The sequence below is a fragment of the Solanum tuberosum genome, unplaced genomic scaffold, assembly GCF_000226075.1.
Source record: "Solanum tuberosum cultivar DM 1-3 516 R44 unplaced genomic scaffold, SolTub_3.0 scf00030, whole genome shotgun sequence".
NCBI lineage: Eukaryota > Viridiplantae > Streptophyta > Magnoliopsida > Solanales > Solanaceae > Solanum > Solanum tuberosum.
The window spans coordinates 2,522,218-2,545,182 of NW_006238956.1; the positions used below are offsets into that span (position 1 = coordinate 2,522,218).

General features: G+C 36.0%; 1 protein-coding gene across 1 annotated transcript in view; it reads right to left on the reverse strand.

Annotated features, from left to right (window-relative positions):
* The window catches only part of LOC102595391 (oxygen-dependent coproporphyrinogen-III oxidase, chloroplastic-like), a 17,446-nt gene extending 1,746 nt beyond the window's left edge, over positions 1-15,700 (reverse strand). Inside the window, 7 exon segments of the mRNA XM_015306358.1 lie at positions 1,680-1,689; positions 2,301-2,384; positions 2,565-2,659; positions 4,986-5,061; positions 15,232-15,356; positions 15,359-15,490; positions 15,493-15,700. Of these exon segments, the coding sequence (XP_015161844.1) occupies positions 1,680-1,689; positions 2,301-2,384; positions 2,565-2,659; positions 4,986-5,061; positions 15,232-15,356; positions 15,359-15,490; positions 15,493-15,616 (646 nt within the window). The 5' untranslated portion in view covers positions 15,617-15,700.
* Between the last annotated feature and the right edge of the window lie 7,265 nt (positions 15,701-22,965).

Genomic DNA, 22,965 nt, shown 5'->3' on the forward strand with positions numbered 1-22,965 from the left:
GGTTTTGTAATAAGAACAAAAACGTTTTCATCCATTTAAAGGCCAAACGTTTTTGTAATAAGAACAAAAACGTTTTCATCCATTTAAAGGCCAAACGTTTTTGTAATAAGAACAAAAACGTTTTCATCCATTTAAAGGCCAAACGTTTTTGTAATAAGAACAAAAACGTTTTCATCCATTTAAAGGCCAAACGTTTTTGTAATAAGAACAAAAACGTTTTCATCCATTTAAAGGCCAAACGTTTTTGTAATAAGAACAAAAACGTTTTCATCCATTTAAAGGCCAAACGTTTTTGTAATAAGAACAAAAACGTTTTCATCCATTTAAAGGCCAAACGTTTTTGTAATAAGAACAAAAACGTTTTCATCCATTTAAAGGCCAAACGTTTTTGTAATAAGAACAAAAACGTTTTCATCCATTTAAAGGCCAAACGTTTTTGTAATAAGAACAAAAACGTTTTCATCCATTTAAAGGCCAAACGTTTTTGTAATAAGAACAAAAACGTTTTCATCCATTTAAAGGCCAAACGTTTTTGTAATAAGAACAAAAACGTTTTCATCCATTTAAAGGCCAAACGTTTTTGTAATAAGAACAAAAACGTTTTCATCCATTTAAGACCAAACGTTTTTGTCACTAACTCAATCTTTAACTCTCAAATAATTCATCCTTTAAAGAAGATCAACAATAAAATTAATTTGTCCTTCTTTTCAAACTTGGTCAATTAATCAGGCATAGTAGGGACCGTAGATATATTTAATAGAGGCTTCCAATTACGATAATAATTCTCAAATGAACGAATTAACCATATCGCAATAAATTACAAAGTATTCCACTAAAATTCTGTAATTGCACTCCTCAATTTAATTTCGAAATCTACCACTACATCTTATTTAACCCCCCGTGTTAGAATTACCGACACCAATCAATTAAATCAAAATTATCTGAAAATTTAATTCATTGACTAAATTAATCCTTTATTATATTTACTTAACTTATTTCACGTGACGGATCTAAAATCCACCTGCAGGGTTTTCACGTGAAAACTTATAAGTAATCATAAAGGGGTGTCTTCAACTCGGGTCCGAGACACGGTTCTATCAACTAATTATTATTTCACTAATGTAATTTGTCATTATCTAATCTATTAGGAATTTATTGACTCATCAAAAAGTCTCACCTTTTAATAGATTAAAACAATAAAATAAATTACATAGATCATAATAATTATATCAAGATTGAGAGTATAAATACATGTAGTGGACTAGAGAATTTATTTATAAATATTCAGAACATAAACAAATGTCTCTAATTGGTCCGTTCAATACATACAAAATGTACTAGCACAAGAAGTTGAATTTAACCATTCTCATAATTAAGATCAAATTATATTTAATCTTGTGCTACGATCATCAAGATGTTCGTCCTACTTCATCTTTGATCGTGAACATAAATTTATAACTTATATGCACCAACAATTTTAATCTTCCGTGTATGAGTTAAAATACTCCATACACAAAATTGTCTACTATATAAGCAATGGACACACATATATACATAATGATCTATTTAAACAAAAATTTATTATATTAAATAAATAACATAAAAAAATCTTTACAAGGGATTAAATAAAAAATACTATAACACAATTACATGGTTAATAGTATATCCCAACAGTCTCTCACCACGATGCTACAATATGATGAGCTCAATGAAAAGCTATTCGTACTCGTACTTTAAATTTAACAATTAAAAGAACAAACAACCAGATAGAAAGATCTGTACTTCAACTCAACAATTAAAAGAAAAGGCAACGACAATACAATAGCAAGGTCATTATAAACTTCCAACAATTTTCAAATTCAGAAAAGTGGGATGAGTTTTCTACTTAAGATCCTGCATAATGATGCTGGTCCTGAACAGAAATATGCCGATAGAGAATAAAGGGAAGGAGTGTGCTATTGCTTGGTTGCTTGGTTTTTGGCTAAACAATTGCATAAGAGGATCAACATGTTACTTATCTGAAAGTATCTAAAGGTTTATGAAGGCCTTTGAAATCTTTTTATGTAAATTTCTGGGGTTATACCCAAGAGTGTTGAATACTAATATGCCACTATTATACCATCTTCTAAAGTAAGTAGAGATAATTAAACATGCATATCAATCTCATCATTTATGGTCTTTGCCTTAATAGTTTTCATCACAAAAGGGTGCCTCATTTACTGTAGGAATAAACATGTTCAATAAAAGCATTTAACCCAAAGCAAACAACTTGAACAAGTTAAGAAATGAAGTTTCCTTACCTTAATATTGAAATAGTCATCACACCATTTCTTAAATCGAGGGTAGAAGCTAGCATCAAATTTGTCACAAGCAGTTTTTTGCACCTACAAAATAGCCAAACTGCTTCATTAATGCAAACAGAAAATTGCAATCAAACATCAGAAAAATGTCTTGTCTTCACTGCGTTTGCTCATGGTATAATTGTTTAATTGACATGCAGAAATTGTGAACTACACATAAAGAGATTTCAAAGAAGAAAATACAGTGTGTGAGTGCATTTATACCGAATGGAAGTGCTTCACATCCTCCTCGAGAAGATAAGAAGGTATAAGATCAGTACCACCACCAAACCACCATTGCCTTGGTGCTCCTGGTGTATCTGCATTTATATTAATCATAAGTAACTTTAAACTTCATATTAGCTCTCCTCTATAGTGTGTGGATGGCAATATCATACACATGAAATTATAAAAGGTGTATATACACAATCTTAATGACTTATACTGGATTAAATAAAAGGTATTTATAGAATGTCTATTTACTCAAAACACTAGGCGATTTCTTTCCATCTATTATAGCCTTAGTGGACAGAGTTATCCTATGGCTGGTGGGAGGTGACAGATATCTCGTAAAATTAGTTGAGGTGTGCAAGTTGTCCAGGAAAATACTGTTATAAAACAAAAGGTATATCTACTCGAATTCAAGTTTATATGACTAAAGAAAAGGTTCCAATGGACTCGTTTGACGATTGTACGTATTCTTTAGAATAGATTAGACTGGTTTGATGGACATTGATCAAGGAAATACAAGGTTAACATTTGTGAAACTTGTGCGGCTTGAGGTATGTTGAACTTTGTCCTCTAGAACTGTTTTTTCCTAAATGATAAGAACGCTAACTAATTAAAGAGTATAATATGATATCGGAGGTAACTATGCATACGAGGAGACGACTGTATAAGTAGGAACCAGGTTACTATCTGGGTTTATGTTTTTAGCTAATACAATGTAATTTCTGTACTATCTAATAAGTGCCTATGATATAAGAGTATGTGTATTCCTGTATGCTTTATGGAGTATGGTTTGACTATCATGTCATGAGACTTGTTACAATAGAGTTCTTCACATATTATACTTATATGCTACAACAGATAATATATGTGATTGCATTTTAGTGCATACTTATGTTCAGGGTAAATATTTTGATGGGTTAATTGACCATACCAGAACAGAGTTAAATACCTCGATGGCTTAATTGACCATTCCAAAGATGAGTTAAATACTATGACGGCTTAACTAGCAATCCTAGCACAAAGTAAGCGGGCTCAGCCCGTTCAAGGAGTGTCTAGGTTGATATTAAGGTCGTAAAGATCCATAGAGCTAGTAAAGATCTTTAGATAGATGAAGATTAGTATAGCTTGCGTCTAAAAAACCAAGTGGGTAGGAACTAAGGCTTGAAATGTGGACATGATTAAGTTGTACTCATGAGAGGCAAGGAATAGGAATGAAGTAGGCATTTTAGTTGACATGGAATTTAAGGAGCAAGTGGTAGAGGTAAGGAGGGTTAATGATAGGACTATGTCGATTAACTTAGTTGTGGGAGGGCTTACGTTGAACATTATTAGCGCATACACGCCACAAGAAGCCTTGGACAAGGAGGTCAAGAAGCCTTTTTGGGAGGATTTGACGAGGTTGTGAGAGGTATTCCGCCCAACGTTAGATGCATAGAAAGATGGAGCATAAGCATTACACTTGACGGCATTCATGTTTACAGTTTTCTTGCATATTCTTAATGTTTCAGAATGTTTTGGCTTACAGATTACATTTATGTTCCCTTATGTTCAAGCATATTCTCAGATGTGCTAAGTAGTAGATTTCTCATGCATAATCAATCATATGTTTTTATGATGTATGATATAAAATACAGATTATGACACTATTCTAAGTATGAATAAAACCTCGTCTAAACCTATTGGGGGATGGTTGAAGATGCATATTCAGCATGTTTGTACTCAGCCCCGATCCTGATTTCTTTTATTATGTTTAAGCAGATTTCGAGTGAGTACTAGTGAGGAGTGTGGAGGGAGCATTGAGGAACTAAAACTGCAATACCCAAAAAAGATTAAGAGGTAATACAAGTTTAATTTGTGAAAAGCATAGAGACATAAAATTTGGGCCATGCATGGTGTGGAAAAAGAAAAAAAAAATCAGGTTATATATTGTACAACCTCACTTCAGTGAAAAATAATGTTTTGCAATGTTTTCGACACGACTATGTGTCCTCATTCCTCACTGTTGCAATTTTAAGAATATAATCCTGAGGTATATGCAGTTATGCTACTGTAATTGGATTTGGCTTACTGTGACCTACAGGAGGTAGCAACTAGGAAAGGTGAAGAACCACCTTGGAGCTGCATTTACTTTTTACTATCAAGTCCGGTGATAATTATCATGGCGATTAGAGTGCACTGATATGTATTAATACAAAGCATTCAGTGCACACCGAGGAGCACTGTCCAGTCCTATCTCCTCTTTTTGAAGTAAAATGAGTTTCTCTTTCCAAATCTCATACAAAAGGACAACAGGAATCAGCACCTTCTAGTCCTAGTTTGTGCAATTTGTGCTTACCACCAATAAAATCTCGTTCTATCTTAAACAAAGTGGAACAATTATCGACAAAGAATAACCATACTCAGGAGAGAGATTACCTTTTGGAGCATCAGTCTCAAAGTTACGATAATTAAAATGCAATGTTAGTGCAAATGGATTTTTTGGATGCAGCACCTGGGGAAATATCACACTAATGATTAGAATTTTCTGATAAAACTCCGAAGGGAGCAAATAGTTGTCTAAAGTCAAAAAAAGAAAACCAAAGTTGATCAGTTAGTATACAGATGAGGAAAAGATTTAAAGAACCTGTCGTTTTGGAGAACCATCATTTGCCTATTACAAAATCATTTGTATTAAGTTTGAATGGCTGATCTGTTGGAATGTATGCGTCCATCTATGTAAATGGGACCAGGTCCTCAACACAATTACAAAATAAACAGTAAAGAACAAATGCTGGAAGTAAAGATTGACAATCAACTTTACGTGGAAACCTCCTTGCGATGGGACCAGGTCCTCAACACAGTTACAGTAATAAACAGTAAAGAACAAATACTGAAAGTAAAGATTGACAATCAACTTTACGTGGAAACCTCCTTGCTCAAGGGAGTAAAACCACGACCTGACCTGCTAAGACTTTTCAAACTGCTTTCACTAATCTTCTTAAGCAAAAGTAAAAGTCAGTTTACAAACTGAGATTAGCCTACTAATCTCAACTCTAAGCAATACCTCTTATTACTTAGCTGAGCCAGAGCAGATACAACACTGCCCACTATACTAATCCTAACCGATTAGTATAGACTTTAGAGTAAGGAACTAAGTTACTCTCAACCTAGTTCTTACAATGATTCACACAAGTTTGAAACATTTCTTTCACAAGTGAAACGAATCTTACAATATAAGCACTATTACAAGCAGACAAATGCAGCTGGTACTGAAAGCAAACAGAAGCACTTCTATCAAGTCCCTTGCTGTTTTGAAAGTATCTCTCTTTGAATGAATAATTGACTTGTTGTTTGTGAGTTGAATAGATTAGCAAAGAAGAATTATTATCAAATGTACAAATAACCTCGTCGCTTCTGATTGGTGAAGTACTCTGCTCCTTCACCAACTTTCTGACGTGGACAGCTTTTACAGTTGTACAACACTTTGACAGTTGGACGAGTATTCATACTCTGCAGAGGACCAGGTCCTTGCACTTGTGAGGAGATCATCAAAACATTTATGAGCATAAGCACTTATCAATTTCCCCCTTTTTGATGATGGAAAACAACTTGCATATCTCATCTCATGAGCGCAATAACATTCATTCAAATAACTGGTATTCCCCCTTAATCAGTTCCCCTTTTTATTCCCCCTTAATCAGTTCCCCCCTTAATCCCTTAGCCAATTGCAACAAAAACTTCCCCCTTTTGACATCATTGAAAGGGTGAAGCAGTAAACATATCCAGGTTAAAATGTAAGGCAGTTACGAATTCAGGGCATCAAGCCACACAGAACATGCATATGAAAGCATAAAGCGATAATCAAACCACACATGAACAGAGCAGCACCTGAATGAGCATTATATCACAAATATTGACCACTGTAGTCAGTCAAAACAACATGAAGCCACAAGATTTTTGGATTACAGGAGTGAACAAAACAAAGGGAATTATAAGTGAGATGCATTTAGGACGGAGGGGGAAGGGGAGAGAGAGTGCGCATGAACAGAAGCAGCCGCTCATTAGCATCTTCATGAGCCTTGATAATCTGCTTATTTAGGGCCTTAACTTCCTCACTAAGTGAGGCATTTGACTTTAGCAGTAGTACATTTTCATCCCTTAATTTTTGTGACACTTCCTCATCAGCATGATTGGTACCAGGACCTCGAGAGATTTCCTTCTGAAGTTCAGACTTGAGTTTAGCAATTTCAACCTCCTTGTCATTCAGAAGACAGGTGAGATCATCCATTTCCCGTTTGAGAGTAGCCTGTTTCTCTAGAACCGTTGCTACTTGAGACCTACCCTTAGTTGGTCCCTCCATGCATTCACATTCCAATAGAGTGGACTTAATGAACATCTGTTTGGTGGTACCTAGTACTCCCTTTCCCAATGGTACCTCAAAATGATTGAAAACAAGGTTCAACAAGTACCCATATGGAATACCATGTTTAGCCTGTTTCCAGGTCATTACTTTGTGCATGTGCTCCAACATGATAACAGGAAGATTGATTTCTTGCAGTTCAAATAGTTTCTCCATAAGAAATAAGTCAGCCGCAGACGTAACAGTACATTTTTTAGTCCTACGCACCAACACTTTGTTAATGAACTCAAACACCAACTGATATTCCCCTTTGAGGAGCTTCTTGGGCAGCCCTGCATGCTTAATCTCTCATCGCTTAGTGGAAGGCTTGGTGAATTCCACATATGGTTTACAACCTTCAATGGTTCTAACTCCTTTTACAGGCACCCCCAGAATGATCCCAAGAGTTTCCTCGTCCAAGTATATCTCAATGTCCTTGACAGTGGTTGTGATTCCTCCATCTTCTAGCAGTTCCATTTTATAGAAGAATCCACGTACCTCAGGTTCATGTAGATACAGAGCAGGCAGTTCAAACAGATAACTCCATTCTTGAATGGTGACAACATCAAACAAGGTGGCCATACCAAACTTTATTACAATGTCAGTGTCAAAGACTCTGCCGTTTAACACCTTTTGGTGTTCCATTTTTGCTATTCTCTCCTCACTCGTCATCTCCTCATTTTTTCTTTGATTTTGAACCCTGGGACCAGGTCCTTTTACGGGTTGTTCATCCACAATCTTTTCCACTCTTTCATTCTTTTCAGAAAATTTTTGTTTTGTCACGTTCACCTTCTTTGCAGGAGATTTTCTTGCCCTTTTCTGCGTTCCTTTTGATTTCACCCTTTCCTCCTCAGCTTCTCTCTTTCGTGTTGCCACAACCCCAACAATATCCTCAGATTGGGTTTCACTGTCATCAATAGGCACATGAGTAGATGTGGGTTCTACAGTCAGTGATCCCTCTTGTCTCATTTTCCTTATTCTCTTAATTTGAGCAGCATTTGCCTCCATAGCACTTCCTAGAACCTTTTTGAGTGACACTTCTCGTTCCATACCTCTTCTTGTCACCTTTTAGGTGAGCCTTGATAAGTTTTCCCTTTCCCTTCTTTTCTCTGCTCTGCACTATCAGTGCGTGTAGCAGGAGATACTTCTTTAGACAACATTTTGGCAGTGTCCAACTTCTCACCCCTAATTTGTGAAGGGTTTGTTCCTCTCACACCTCTACTTCTCCATCTTAGTTAAGACTCTTCTTCTTCCTCCTCATCATTCTCAACACCCAAGGAAATTGGAGTTTGGTCAAACACAGGTAGACTTATGTGTGGGACCTGATCCGGCAACCTAAGTTCTTGGTCCAACAATGTGGGTTGAGTATCTCCTCTTAGTGAGGCTAAACTTTGAACAACCACTAGTTCTGCCCCTGCTATTAGTATACAGGAGTCAGGACCCTTTTCCTCTGGCAGATCTCATTCGAACAACTTTTTAGATATGGTAGATGACACAGCCATTGACCCAACTTCTATTTCTTCAGAGAAAAGTTCAGCACTAGGTTTAGTCATAGATTGAGCCTCTAATTTCTGAGATTTGTCACCATACAACACTAGGGCAGGGGTACAGACCAAGACCTTGTCAGAAAGGGAAATAGGGGAGGATACGACTTCCGTCTGAGGAGTGACAGACTCAGCCATTTAACCAGCCCCACAGACTAGAGTTGAGGGAGATTTTTCAGGAGTAGGAATGGAGAAGTCGAATGAACTAGGGTTTTCTACTTATTGGGAGAGTGGAGTCTTTAAAGAGGAATCAGGGTTAGACATTGTTGGAAGGAAAAAGAAAAAAGAAAACTAAGAGACATATGTTTTTCAGAGAGGGAAAGTGAATCTTCAAGGGAATTTGTTGAAGAACCATGAACTTGATTCACTTAGTTAGGTATTTATAACGAAAAGTTAAAAGGGTATCGGGTCCCCAACAGTGGTGACGGTTGAATTTAAAATGAAAAGACATCTGAAACTGACGCGATGAATGGGCGAGTGACACGTGGCAATGATGTTGACATTTAGACAGTGTAACATGAGTGATACTAACCTCGTGAGGACCATGTCCTTCTTTCAGTTTGTGACCCTGCCTGTGTGATTAAATCATCCCTTTAGCTAGACATACCATGAGTGTATACATGCATTAAGGTATCTAATATGAATCCTTTTATGACAAACATTAAAACAAGTACAGATACCTACCCTCCTTCGCATAGTCAGCAAAAAGGAAATTTGTACAATATTGTTAAGGAATCATGTGATTTTGTGCATCCCCAGCCTCATCCTATTTTTGATGAAGGATTCTTTACTTAGAGCTTTTGTAAAGATGTCAACCAGCTGATCTTCAGTCTTGTAGAACTTTATCACCACATTCTGCTTTTCAACATTGTCCATCAGAAAATGATACCTCACATCTATATGCTTGGTCCTCTTATGCTGGACAGGATTCTAGGCCATATTCATGGCACTGGTGTTATCACAAATGAGAGGGATGGTGTTTGTGAGTACATCAAAGTCTTCCAGCTGCTGCTTGATCCATAATAGTTGTGCACAACATGATGCAGCAGCCACATACTCTGCCTCTGCAATAGACAATGCCACATAATTCTGCTTCTTTGTTCCCCATGAAATCAAGGCTGATCCAAGGAAGTGTGCCATGCCTGATGTGCTTTTTCGATCAACCAGAAAACCTACATAATTAGCATCAGCATAACCTATAAGATCAAAAGAGTCACCGGTAGGGTAGAAGAGGACCAGGTCTTGAGTTCCCTTCAGGTATCTCAGGATACGTTTGGCTGCCTTCAGGTGAGACTCCTTTGGTACTGCTTGAAATCTTGCACACATCTCTACAATGAACACTATGTCTGGCCTGCTTGCAGTAAGGTACATGAGTGACCCAATAATTCCCCTATACATGGTCTGATTGACCTCCATGCCATTTTCATCTCTATCAAGCTTCACACTTAGGTTAATAGGAGTATCCAGCACTTTTGCCTCAAGAAGGTTAAATTTCTTGAGCAGCTCCTTGATATACTTCTCTTGGCATATTGAAATCCCTTGAGAGGTTTGCTTGATCTACAAGCCTAGGAAGAAAGTGAGCTCACCCATCATGCTCATTTCGAACTCACTACTCATCAAAACAGCAAACTCTTTGCATAGGGGGTCTGAAGTAGCTCCAAATATGATATCATCAACGTACACCTGCACAATCAGCAATTCCTTACCTCTAGATTTCAAGAACAAAGTGTTATCAATTTTACCTCTCTTGAACCCATTGGCTAGTAGGAATTTTGATAGGCGTTCATACCAAGCTCTGGGAGTTTGCTTTAACCCTTACAAAGCTTTGTCCAGTTTCAACACATGATTGGGCAGGTCCGCATCTTCAAAGCCTTGGGGTTGTTTGACATATACTTCATCCTTCAGATTCCCATTCAAGAAAGCACTCTTTTGCATCCATTTGAAATAGCTTGAACTCCATGTGGGTTGCAAACGCTATTAAGATTTTGATGGCTTCCATTCTAGCTACAGGGGTAAAGGTCTCATCATAATCAATCTCTTCTTCTTGGTTGTAACCTTGCACCACAAGACTTGATTTATTTCTAGTAATGGTGCCATGCTCATCAAGTTTGTTTCTGAAGACCTATCTAGTCCCAATAATAGTTCTGTCAATTGGTCTGGGGACCAGGTGCCACACTTTGCTTCTCTCAAACTGATGAAGTTCCTCCTGCATTGAAGTTACCCAGTCTATATCCTGCAATGCTTCTTTGATGTTCTTTGGTTCAATGGATGATATGAATGCTGAGTGAGCAACTAGATTTCTTGATTTAGATCTAGTTTGAATTTCGGAGTCAAATGGAGAGATGAGATTGTCCAGTGGATGTGAAGATTGATGCTTCCATCCGGACTTTCTGGTAATTTCTTCTTCTCCGTCAGCATCAGAATCACTGCATCCTTCTCTTTTGTACCCTGATCATCCCGCTGCTTGTTCATCAGTTCCTCAACCTCATAGTCTTCATTGTTCTAATTTCTTATACCCAATTCATCAAACTTTACGTACATGCTTTCTTCAACACAAAGAGTTCGTTTGTTAAACACCCTATACGCCTTGCTTGTAGATGAATACCCAACAAATACACCTTCATCACTTCTGGCATCGAACTTGCCTAGATCATCCTTTCCGTTATTCAACACAAAGCATTTGCACCCAAATGGTCTAAGATGAGCAATTGAAGGTTTTTGTTATTTAATAGCTCATAAGGTGTTTTCTTGATGATAGATCTGATAAGACACCTATTTGTCACATAGCAGGCTGTATTAATTGCTTAATCCCAAAAATTCATTGCAAGTCCTTAATCGATCAGCATAGTTCTAGCAATTTCCACCAGAGTTCTATTCTTTCTTTCAACCACTCCATTTTGTTGAGGAGTTCTTGGTGCTGAGAAGTTGTGATTGATTCCATTTTCTGCACAGAACCCTTCAAGTAGATAGTTTTCAAACTCCGTTCCATAATCAGATCTAATACTGGCTATCTTGTCATTTAGCTTCAATTGGATGGCTTTGGCAAATGTGATCAGTTGTCCAGCTGTCTCATCTTTCGTTCACAAAAACATGTTTCAAGTGAACCTAGAAAAATCATCAACAATGACAAGAATATATTTCTTACCTCCTCTGGTTTGGATTCTGATAGGTCCACATAAGTCCATATGGAGCAGCTCTAGAGGTCTCGTTGTACTGACTCCCTTCTTGGCCTTGAATGATGACTTAGTATGTTTCCCTTTAGCACAGGCCTCACAGACCTTGACATTTGAAAACTTTAGTGTTGGCAATCCGCGGACCAGGTCCCATGTAACAAGTTTGTTCAGCAATGAAGTACTCACATGACCCAGTCGCCGATGCCACAGATCCGCATCATCAGTTTGAGCACTTAAACAGGAAATATCATCTCCCTCAATGGAATCCAGATCTGCAACATACATATTTTTAACTCTAGTAGCAGACATGACAACCCTTTTGGTAATGTGACTTGTAACCAAACATTTATCAGCCATGAACTTGACTTCATTTCCTTTATCACAGATTTGTGAAATACTCAGAAGATTGTATTTTAGACCCTCCACACAGTGTACATTGTTTATTGAATTATAAGCAGATCTCCCTATCCTGCTAATACCAAGGATAGAGCCTTTCTTTCCACCACCAAACGACACACCACCACCTTGGTGTGCTTTCAAAGAGAGGAAGTTTGAAGTGTCCCCAATCATGTGCTTTGAGCATCCACTGTCCATGTACCATCACTGACTCCTTCCTCTCTTTTGCATAAGAATCACTTGTTAGATTTAGGAACCCACTTCAAACGGAGTTCCCAATAACTATCAAAAGGCTTAATAAGAAACCTTCCTGTCCAGGAGGGCAAAGTGTTCTTATTGAAATGATAACGAGGACCAGGTCCCTTATGTTCCCTTTTATCGTTATTTTTAGATCTGACAAATTTCACATGTTTTTCTTTTGCTCTTCTCAGACTCTCACACTTTTCTTTTAGATGACCATTACGCCCACAGTGAGTGCACAACAGATTGTCAGATACAAACACATATTTGCTATGAGGATTATAGGGAGGTTCTATTGATCTGCATCCCATTCCTTTCTTTCCATTGAAACTCTGATTAGATAGGTTAGAGAGTATCTTAGAGGAATCAATCCACCTTAGAGAGTGGCTTAGCTCCTCCTTGATCCTACTCAGATCCTTTCTCAGTTGGGAATTAGTTTCAAGAAAAGCAACTAGCTTAGACTCCAAAATTTTAAGCTTTTCATCCAATTCTTCCTCAAAGATGCTAACCTTTCTCTTTCCACTCTCTGAAGTACCAGGATCCTCCTTAGGAGCTATTTTGCTAGTTTCTAGATTACCTATCCTTAAACTCATTTCAGAAACTTGAGACATGAGAGCTGAATTCTCATCCTTACACAAACTCAATTTTTCATTTAACATTAAGTTTTCAGTGGTTCGTTCATCAATGGAATCAATAAGTTGGGCAGCAAATTTTCTCAATTTTTCAACAGGAAAATTTTCTAAATAATCCTTAAGATCAAAGAGGGTTACCTCATCTGGATCTTCCTCATCATCTGACTTAGCCATCAAGGAGAAAATGGAGTTGAAAACATTTTCATCACCTTCAATGGCCATCATTGGTACATCCTCATGGCTTTCTGCATCTTCTTCTGACTCACTTGAATCATCTCCCCATACAGCAAAGGCTTTTCTCACCAACTGATCAGAATAAGCCTTCCTCCAAACATTGTCTGGGACCAGGTCCCACTTGCGAGGTTTGAAGTCATGAGTTTCCTGCCTTTGACTGGGGCAGTCACTCATAAAGTGACCAGGCTTCCCACATTTATGGCACAGATCATTTGCAATAGCAGTTCTACTGGTAGAGGCTGTCTTTTGGAAACCCCCATGCTTCTTTATGATCTTTTGAAATCTTCTAGTGACATACGCCATCTCATCCTCCTCCTAAGTCACCTCACTTTGAGATGTTTTCAAAGCAATGGACTTCTCTTTCTTTCCTTCCTTCAATGTCATCCCCTGCTTCTTGTTCATCTCGTAGGTCTGAAGATTCCCAATTAGTTCATCCATGGAAAGAGTCGTTAGATCTTTGGCTTCTATTATGGCATCCACCTTGCTTTCCCAAGATTTAGGAAGCACTTTAAGGATATTGCAAATTTTCTTGCTGATAGAAATAGGTTCACCCAGGCCTCTTAGCTCGTTGGTAATAGAGGTGAATCTTGAGTTATTTTCAAAAGATGGTTTCCCCTTCATTCATATTGAAATTTTAATACTGGGTGGTGAGCATATCAACCTTGGACTCTTTCACTCGCTGGGTTTCTTCATGGGCTGTTTGAAGACAGTCCCAAATTTCTTTGGCAGTCTCATAAGCGGATATTCTGTTGTATTCATCTGCTCCAATTCCACATACCAGAATCTTCTTTGCCTTGTAGTTCTTTTCAATCATTTTCATGTCTGCCTTATTGTAGTCTTTTCTGGTTTTGACAACAGTAGTGGTAAGCTCTCCATCTTTCACCTCCTTTGTAGGAATATATGGTCCATCAAGGATAATATCCCACAACTCAGAGTCCTCAGCGTTGATGTAATCATGCATTCGATTCTTCCACCATCCATAGTATTGGGCATTGAAACGAGGTGGCCTGGTAGAAGATTGTCCTTCCTCCATATTGAGTGGAGCAGTCATTCCTTCAGGATCTTTTCTTTTCTTGGTGTTAACCAAACTGAAAAGTCAAGCTCTGATACCACTTGTTGGAATGTATGCGTCCACCTATGTAAATGGGACCTGGTCCTCAACACAATTACAAAATATACAGTAAAGAACAAATGCTGAAAGTAAAGATTGACAATCAACTTTACGTGGAAACCTCCTTGCTCAAGGGAGTAAAATCACGACCTGGCCTGCCAGGACTTTTCAAACTGCTTTCACTAATCTTCTCAAGCAAAAGTAAAAGCCAGTTTACAAACTGAGATTAGCCTACGAATCCCAACTCTAAGCAATACTTCCTATTACTTAGCTGAGCCAGAGCAGCTACAACACTGTCCACTATACTAATCCTAACCGATTAGTATAGACTTTAGAGTAAGAAACTAAGTTACTAGTTCTTACAATGATTCACACGAGTTTGAAACGTTTCTTTCACAAGTGAGACGAATCTTACAATATAAGCACTATTACAAGCAGACAAATGCAGTTGGTACTGAAAGCAAATAGAATCACTTCTATCAGGTCACTTGCTGTTTTGAAGCTTGAAAGTATCTCTCTTTGAATGAATAATTGACTTGTTGTTTGTGAGTTGAATATATTAGACAAGAAGAATTATTATCCAATGTACAAACAACATCGTCGCTTCTGATTGGTGAAGTACTCTGCTTCTTTACCAACTTTCTGACGCGGACAACTTTTACAACTGTACAACACTTTGACAGTTGGACGAGTATTCATACTCTGCAGAGGACTAGATCCCTGCACTTGTGAGGAGATCATCAAAACATTTAGGAGCATAAGCACTTATCATGATCATAACTAGTTTGGAATTGAGTGATACGATGTAGCATTTTAATGGGGTTGTTAACTAAGCAGTAGAAACTAAAGAAACATAAATTCTGAACTACTTAACGCATTATACTTGGCAATTTTTATAAAGCCAGAATGGGCATTGTAATACCATCAATCAAATCAGAAATGTAGAAACTTACTGAGCTAATCCCAGCAGCAAAAAATGGGACAGGGCCAGGCATGACATCTCCATGGTCAGTGGGCCTAGCAGCCCGATAAGCTTCAGGAGGCATAACACCATAAACAACAGAAACATTAACACCAGTTTCTCCCAAACAGCCCTATCTTGCAAAACCCTACTGATTCCACCACCTCCACCAGGCCTTGACCAAACATCTTCTTTAAACTTTGCCCCTCTATCCACTTGTTCCAAAGCACAACAAACAGTGTCTGCACCTCTCTGATTATCTTCTCAAACCGACCTCTAATACAAGTCGAATTTGACGCAACAGAGGATCCTTTATCGGATTCTCGAAGAAAAGTTTGTGACTTTTGGGATTCATGAGCTACTTCTTTTTCAATCATTGAGGAAGATGATGCTTGAACTTGAAATGAATAATTGGCTGTTGGTAATTTTTTAGTTGTTGTGTAGGGAATGGTGAGGGGAAAATTAATGATAGATGAAGAGGAAGAATGGAGGGAAAGAGAATAAGGAAATGGGTTGATTACAATGATTTTTTTAATTATTTTTAAAAAAAAGACTAGTTTATTAATGGGCTTTTTTCTCTTAGGAGGATTAAGGGGGAATGGTGATAAAGAGGTTTTGAAAAGAATTTAAAGGGTGAGTTGAGGCAGTTTGTTTGTTAAATATACCCACAACTTTACTCCTCTAGTTTATGACTGCCGCAATATTTGACATCTTCAATACCAACTGCCCATTGATTTGTAAGGGGTCGTTTGGTGTGAAGGATAGGTACAAATAGTCCTGGGATAAATATTTAGTGGCACTTAATTTAGTGTTTGATTGAGAAGTTTGGGATAACTTATCCTGGGATTAATAAATAGTACCAGGATAAGTTATCCCTCCAAAAGGGTGGTATACTAATCCCATCACAATTTGTTATAGGATAAATTTATTAAATGACAAAACTACCCTTCAAACCCTTTAATTGATAAGCTTTCACAAGCGTCGCTTATCTTCCAGGTTTCTTCTCTTCTTCATTGCAATAAGAATCACTCTTTCATTTGGGTACACTCAACTTTTGATTTTCGATTGAAGCCATAGATGGGTGATTGAAGAACTTCTTTACCAATAACCTTCAACTTTCAAGTTTCTAACAAGGTTAAATTTTTTTCCAGAATTTGTTTCTCTTTTCGTTCTTTGTCATCATTAATAATTCTCTGATCTGTTGCATAATAATTTGGATACACTCATTTTTTATACTTAATGGAAGAAATCAAAAAAAAAATCTGGAATGTTATGTTTTAGGGTTTTTGTAAATTTTGAAAAAAAACTTTGTTCTTTTTATGTGCTTGAAATATTTGTTAACAATTTCAAGTTGTCCTCATTATAAAGTTCCCCTCGTTGATTCTTTTTAAATTTTTTTTTTTGTGTATTAACTCTTTTCATTTTTCAATGAAAAAATAGGGTTTCTTATGGATCATCAACTACAGTCCGATATTGAATGTTTTATCATCCTTGAGGAGATATTGTGCCAACAATTTCTTGTTATGTTTATTTTTCTTTTCATGGTTATTCATGGTATTTCTATAAAAAGAAATAGGCATGTGATTAGGTACCTTATGAGTAGTTGAGTTCCTAAAATTATATCTCATTTAAATTGTATTGTACAAGATAGTGACGCAATATGTATTGATAAGTTAAGGATGGATAGAAATTCTTTTCACACTTTAGTTCTCTTAACTAAGGAAGTTGGAGGTAGCTGACTGATAGCAAATATATGTCAAGTAGTGAAAAGTTAGCAATGTTTTTAAATATTTTGGCTCATCATGAGAAGAATAGATCCATTAAGGTTGATTATATTAGATCGGGTTGGAGCGTAAGTCATGCTTTCAATGAATGCTTGAAAGCTATTCTAAAACTAGCTCCATTGTTACTTGTTAACTCCAAACCGGTGCTTGAAGATGAGCTTGACGATCGATGGAGATGGTTTAAGGTATATGCACTTTCAATTGGGTATCTATTAATTTATGTAAAAGTAAAATAAATATAATTTTACGAAGAAATTTTTTTTGTTTGAGATAATGTTATAATTTTTGTATAGGGATGTCTAGGTGCATTGGATGGTACTTACATTCAAATTAGAGTTCCATCTAAGGTACAAACCAAGATACATGACAAGAAAGGGAGAAATTAGCCAACTAATGTACTAGGAGTTTGTGATAAAAATCTTAATTTTACTTATGTATTACCTGGTTGGGAAGGATCAGCGGCTGATGGTCGTGTATTACGAAATGCTATAACTCGAACGAATGGTTTGAAATTCCCGAGGGTAATTCTATACATATACTCACATTAAAATTATATCACAAAAATAATGCTATATAAAAGCAACTAATTTCTTATTTATATTATAGGTAATTATTATTTGTGCGACGGAGGATATACAAATGGAAATGGTTTTCTTTCACCTTACTGAGGATATATATATATATATATATATTGGTTAAGGGATTGGCAAGGTGAAAATCCACCACCCCAATGTCGAGAAGAGCTTTTCAATATGAAGCATGCTAGAGCTCGTAATGTTATTGAAAGGACATTTGGTCTCTTGAAAAGACGTTGGGGAATTCTTAGAAGCCCTTCTTGGTACTCGGTTAAGATACATAACATGATTATTAGTGCTTGTTGTTTGATACACAATTTTATTCGTAGAGAGATGGAAGTGGATCCCTTAGAGATCGATATGAAAGAACAAGTAGAATATCAACAAGATAACATTGATGTTGTTGAATCATCTCAGGAGTGGACCACATGGGAGGGATGAGTTGGCTCAATCAATGTGGAATGCTAACTTAAACAATTGATCTTTCCATTATTTTGTGCTTGTTATATGTTTTATGTTGCATTTGAATTATTATTCCCTTTAGTTTTTGATATTCTTGTAAGATGCATCAACTTTTAGCTTTTATGATATAAGAAACAATTACTTACATTAATTTGTAATTTGTTTAATTTATTTCTTTTTTGTGATGTGTTGGTATGTTTTTAATTTATTGTTTTTGTACATTGAAGTGTATGATTTTTTTTAATGATGTTAAGTAATGATTTGGAGATACTTTTGCTTTTTATGATGGTAACTAATACTAACAATGATTGTTTCACAAAATTATTCAGACAAATGGAAATTCAGAAATCTTCAATGCAACCACCAAAAAGATCAAGACGAAGACGATTAACACCATCAACTCAAAGGACATGGACTCCTACAGAAGAAAGCACTCTTATAAATGGTTTGAAAGCGTTATGTGTTAATGGTCGGAGAGCTGATAATGGAACTTTTAGGCCAGGATATCTGATGGAGTTGGAGCACTATTTGCGTGAACATCATCCTGAAAATGGCTTGAAAGGTGAACCACATGTCAATTATGAATTAAAATTTTGGAAGAGATGTTATGCAAGCTTAAGTTTACTAAAAGGAAGGAGTGGTTTGGGATTTCAATATAGTGATGGAACTATAATTATTGATGATCCAAAAGAATGGGATAAATTTTTAAAGGTAATTAATATTTTGCTATTAGAATATTATTACTTCATATAGATATTTCTTAAGTCTTCATAATTTATAATTTATACATATAAAATTGTCGTCTTTCTTTTATTGTTTGTCTAGGATGATCCTAGGGCAAGCAACATGAAACTAAAAAATGGCCACTGTTTGCGAATTGGGAGGAAATTTTTGGAAAAGATAGGGCAACTGGAGAACATGCAGAAGGGCCACTGGATGTTGTTGAGGATATCTTAAAGAGTCAAACATCAGGACTTTCTACTGATATGAGTTTAGGATTTCTTATCAATGTTGATGACGATGAATATGAAGATGAAGCTAGTCATGGACCTAATGCACCTACTGAAGAAGCTAAAAATACTGATACATGGCATAATTTTACTCAAACAACTGAAAATGAATATGCTCGAGTATTTCCTCGTGAACATTCTGGACCATCTGAAAAGCAAGGCGAATATGCTAAAACATCTTCTTCTAGTGTCAATGAAAAAGAAAAAGGCAAGAAAAGAAAGAGGGTTGCAGAAGATGTTAATAAAACATTTCTCAAGAGTATGGCGGAAGTTATGAAAAACTTTACTGAAAGCCAAGATAAAAGAATTGGTTCCTTGATCGACAAGATTGGAAACCGTGACCACCCTGATATGCGTGGTCAAATTTATTCCATCATTGAAACTCCTACATTTGATTTGTACACCATAGAACAACGTATCAAAGCTAAAAAGGTTATCTGTGAAGATGTCAAAAATATGGAAATCTTTTTACGTATGGGTGAGCTTGAGCGCCAGACAATGATGTTCATGGTCATCAATGATAAACTTTGAAGTATGATAAGCTTATGTATATAAATGGTGGCACTAGTGTGATAGTTTTTGCTCAACTAACAGTTTCAAATCAAAACTTTGATTAGAGTGCCATTTTTTTATCCTCGAGTTATGTTCACACTCTTTTGTGTATGACTAATGTAGGTCATGAGGATGCTAGAATCTTTTGTATATGTAAAATCTATTAAATAGATTAACTCTCATGTAAAAGTTAAGTTTATTGTAAGTTTGTTACTAGTTATCAATTTTTGTGCAGTTGCTTATGTTGCTTCCCTGCAGTTTTGGTCTCATTTTTTCTACTATGGTAGACCAGTTTTTGGTCTTGTTTTTTCTGTTGCTTTGATTCAGAGCTTTTGTTTCAGTTTTGACAGGTGTTTTGGTGAATATTTATTGAAATTTTACCCTCATTTTAGCTGTTGTTTTAGTTGTAGTGTTGGTTGGTTTGCTGTATGCTGCAATTTTGGTTAAGTTTCTCGGTTAGTATGAATACGAGTTTCTGTTAGTCTAGGCCTATTGGTCATTTGCCAGATGAGCTAGTTTTTTCTACTGCTTGGATGCATGACTTTTGTTTCAGTTTTGACAAATGTTTTGGTGAATACTTTCTGAAATTTTACTTTCTCTTTAGCTGTTGTTTTAGTTGTAGTTTTGATTGGTTTGTTGTAGGGATTGTTGCAATTTTGGTCAAGTTTCTTGATTAGTATGAAGATACAAGTTTCTATTAGTCTAGGCCTATTGTTTCTTTGCCAGATGAGCTAGTTTTTTTATGTTGCTTTGATGCAGGACTTCTATTTCAGTTTTAACAAATATTTTGGTGAATAATTTCTGAAATTTTACTCTCGCTTTAGTTGTTGTTTTAGTTGTAGTTTTGATTGGTTTGATGTAGGGATTGCTGCAATTTTGGTCAAGTTTCTCGGTTACTATGAAGATACAAGTTTTTTCTGTTGCTTAGATATGTAACTTATATCCCTTAGCCTAGCTTTTTGAACTTATCATGTCTTCCCTCATACGTGAATTTATACCAGCTTTGTTATGGAATCATTTTTTTATAGGAAGCACTTTATTTTCAAAAGTAAAACTTTCCGAGCACAAATCCAATTTAGTCGGGCTACATGTAGTAGTTCTCTTACTTCACGAGTTGAACGTTTTTAGAGTATTTCTACTAATTAAACATATTGTTTAGAGAACCTGCACAATTACAGGGTTCTCCAAACAGAAGTATATGTTGCTGGTGCCAAAAATAGAAAATATGAGACACTAACCAAAACATTACCCAACTTTCCAGAGCACATAAAAATGTAGAACATTCATTCAAATTTTCATGGAGCAAATAAATCTTTTGGTTGTGTAGTGCAGTCTGCACCCATCAACCAAATATTTACATGAAGAAAATAGATTTTAAGCTTCTATTTTCCAATTTGCAAAGCAACGTTTTGTGGACGATCTTTGCTAGAAGTACGATTATATGGATCAATATTTTGAGCTGACAAGTACACACAAAAGCCCAAGTCATACCTCACTTCTCAAGTTGAAAGCATTCTTGTTCCATGCATTTCCCTCTTGATATATCCAAATTTGTCTGCTTTAACCAACTTACCTTTCTCTTTGTCTATTACAAGACCTCTTATTGATTTAATCGTTAACCCGTTAAGAGTTATCATCTATTTATGTTATTCTATTTTAGGTCCGATTCGACGAGCTTTTGGATCATCATAAGGCAGATTTTGCTTATTTGATTTTGTACTCTTTGGTTTCTCTTTGGTTTCAATTATTTTTATTATATATGTCTATAATCGTCTGCGTCCTAGACATAGTTCTAGTGTTTGCGTTCTTCCAATGCTTCCTGGTTTAACAATTTAGGCTATGGAAACTCTGTTTTTTGTGTCTCTTTTGTTTTCCAAAGTTGAAATAAGACTTTATGGTGCAGTTGATTTAATGCTTCCTAAACAAGCTCTAAAATATGTCATGGTGTTCGTACTTGTCCTTAAAAGCAAGTTAACAATTACAAGGGAGTCACCTTCTTACTACAAGTACTTTGACGCATCAAATTTTAAGAATGCAACTTTCATATAATCTCATTTGGTTATGAGTTAACACAAATGCCTATTAAGTCAAACTAATGAAATTGTCTCTTAATATGATCCATTGCCTTCCATAATGTGTGCAAAAATATTATGTGGATAGGTTGGATTTAGTTTTAAAATGGGTAACTAGTGGATTTTCTATGCTGGATGGATTGAATAGTTAAATTTGGTTTTAACTAAAATTCTACCAAAAAAATATACAAAAAGCTAAATAAGAGGGTATTTTTGTAATCAAACCACTTATTTTTAGGATGTATGCAATGATTATTATTTTTAGTACAACAAGTCAAACAATCAATAAGAAATAATGTCAGGATAACTAATTCCAGTATAACTAATCCCAGCATAACTTATCCCAACATAACTTGTATTTAAACCAAACGACCCCTAAAGGAGTTATACATGCGCAAGAGATACAAGTCAACCCACAATCGTTTTGGTTTGTTTGTCAAATATTTAAGCTTCTTCTTCAAAACTAAAATAAAAGCACTTTCTCACACTATTATTATATTTTTGAAATTTGAGTAGCAATATTTTTTCGTTGTAGAAACTGGAGAAACTACTGCACATTTATGCATCTTCTAAAAAGAAAAATAATATATACTCCCTTTGATTTAATTTATTTGTATGATGTTGACCTGAAAATAAAGAAAACTACTCCACAAATATCCTTATTTCTAACACACTCATAAGGTGGATGGAGGGTAAATTTATATTAAATCTCATAGTTTAAGAGCATTTTAGGCCCTTCTCTGTTAAAATAAAGAAAAATTACTTAAATACACAACTTATTTTTACCATATTCTATAAATTCCCTAACATTTGAAAAAATTACAAAAATCTCTACTCTCTCATATTCTCGGATAAATCACTTTACACAATGTATCGGCCAAATACATCACTATACACAATGTATCGGGCCGTACGCGATGTATCAGGACGTTGAGTGATGTGTCCAAAATTGAAATGTGATGTATCAGGACGTTGGACGATGTATCCGAATCTAGGACGTGATGTATCATGACATTTTGGGACGTATCCGGATTTCACAAAATTTAAGAGATCTTTATATATAATTTGGAAAAGAGTAGGGATAGGATGTAATTAACTCTTAACACTTTGTATTTGTGTAAATTTTCCTTAAAATAATTTGGAATTACTTAATATATGGGCTCGTATATTTGTCCTGATTTTGATTTCCACAGGAGTAATTTTTTAAAAAAAATCTTCTACTATCTACACTCACCCCCCCCCCCCCCCCCCCCCCCACCCCCCCCCTTTTT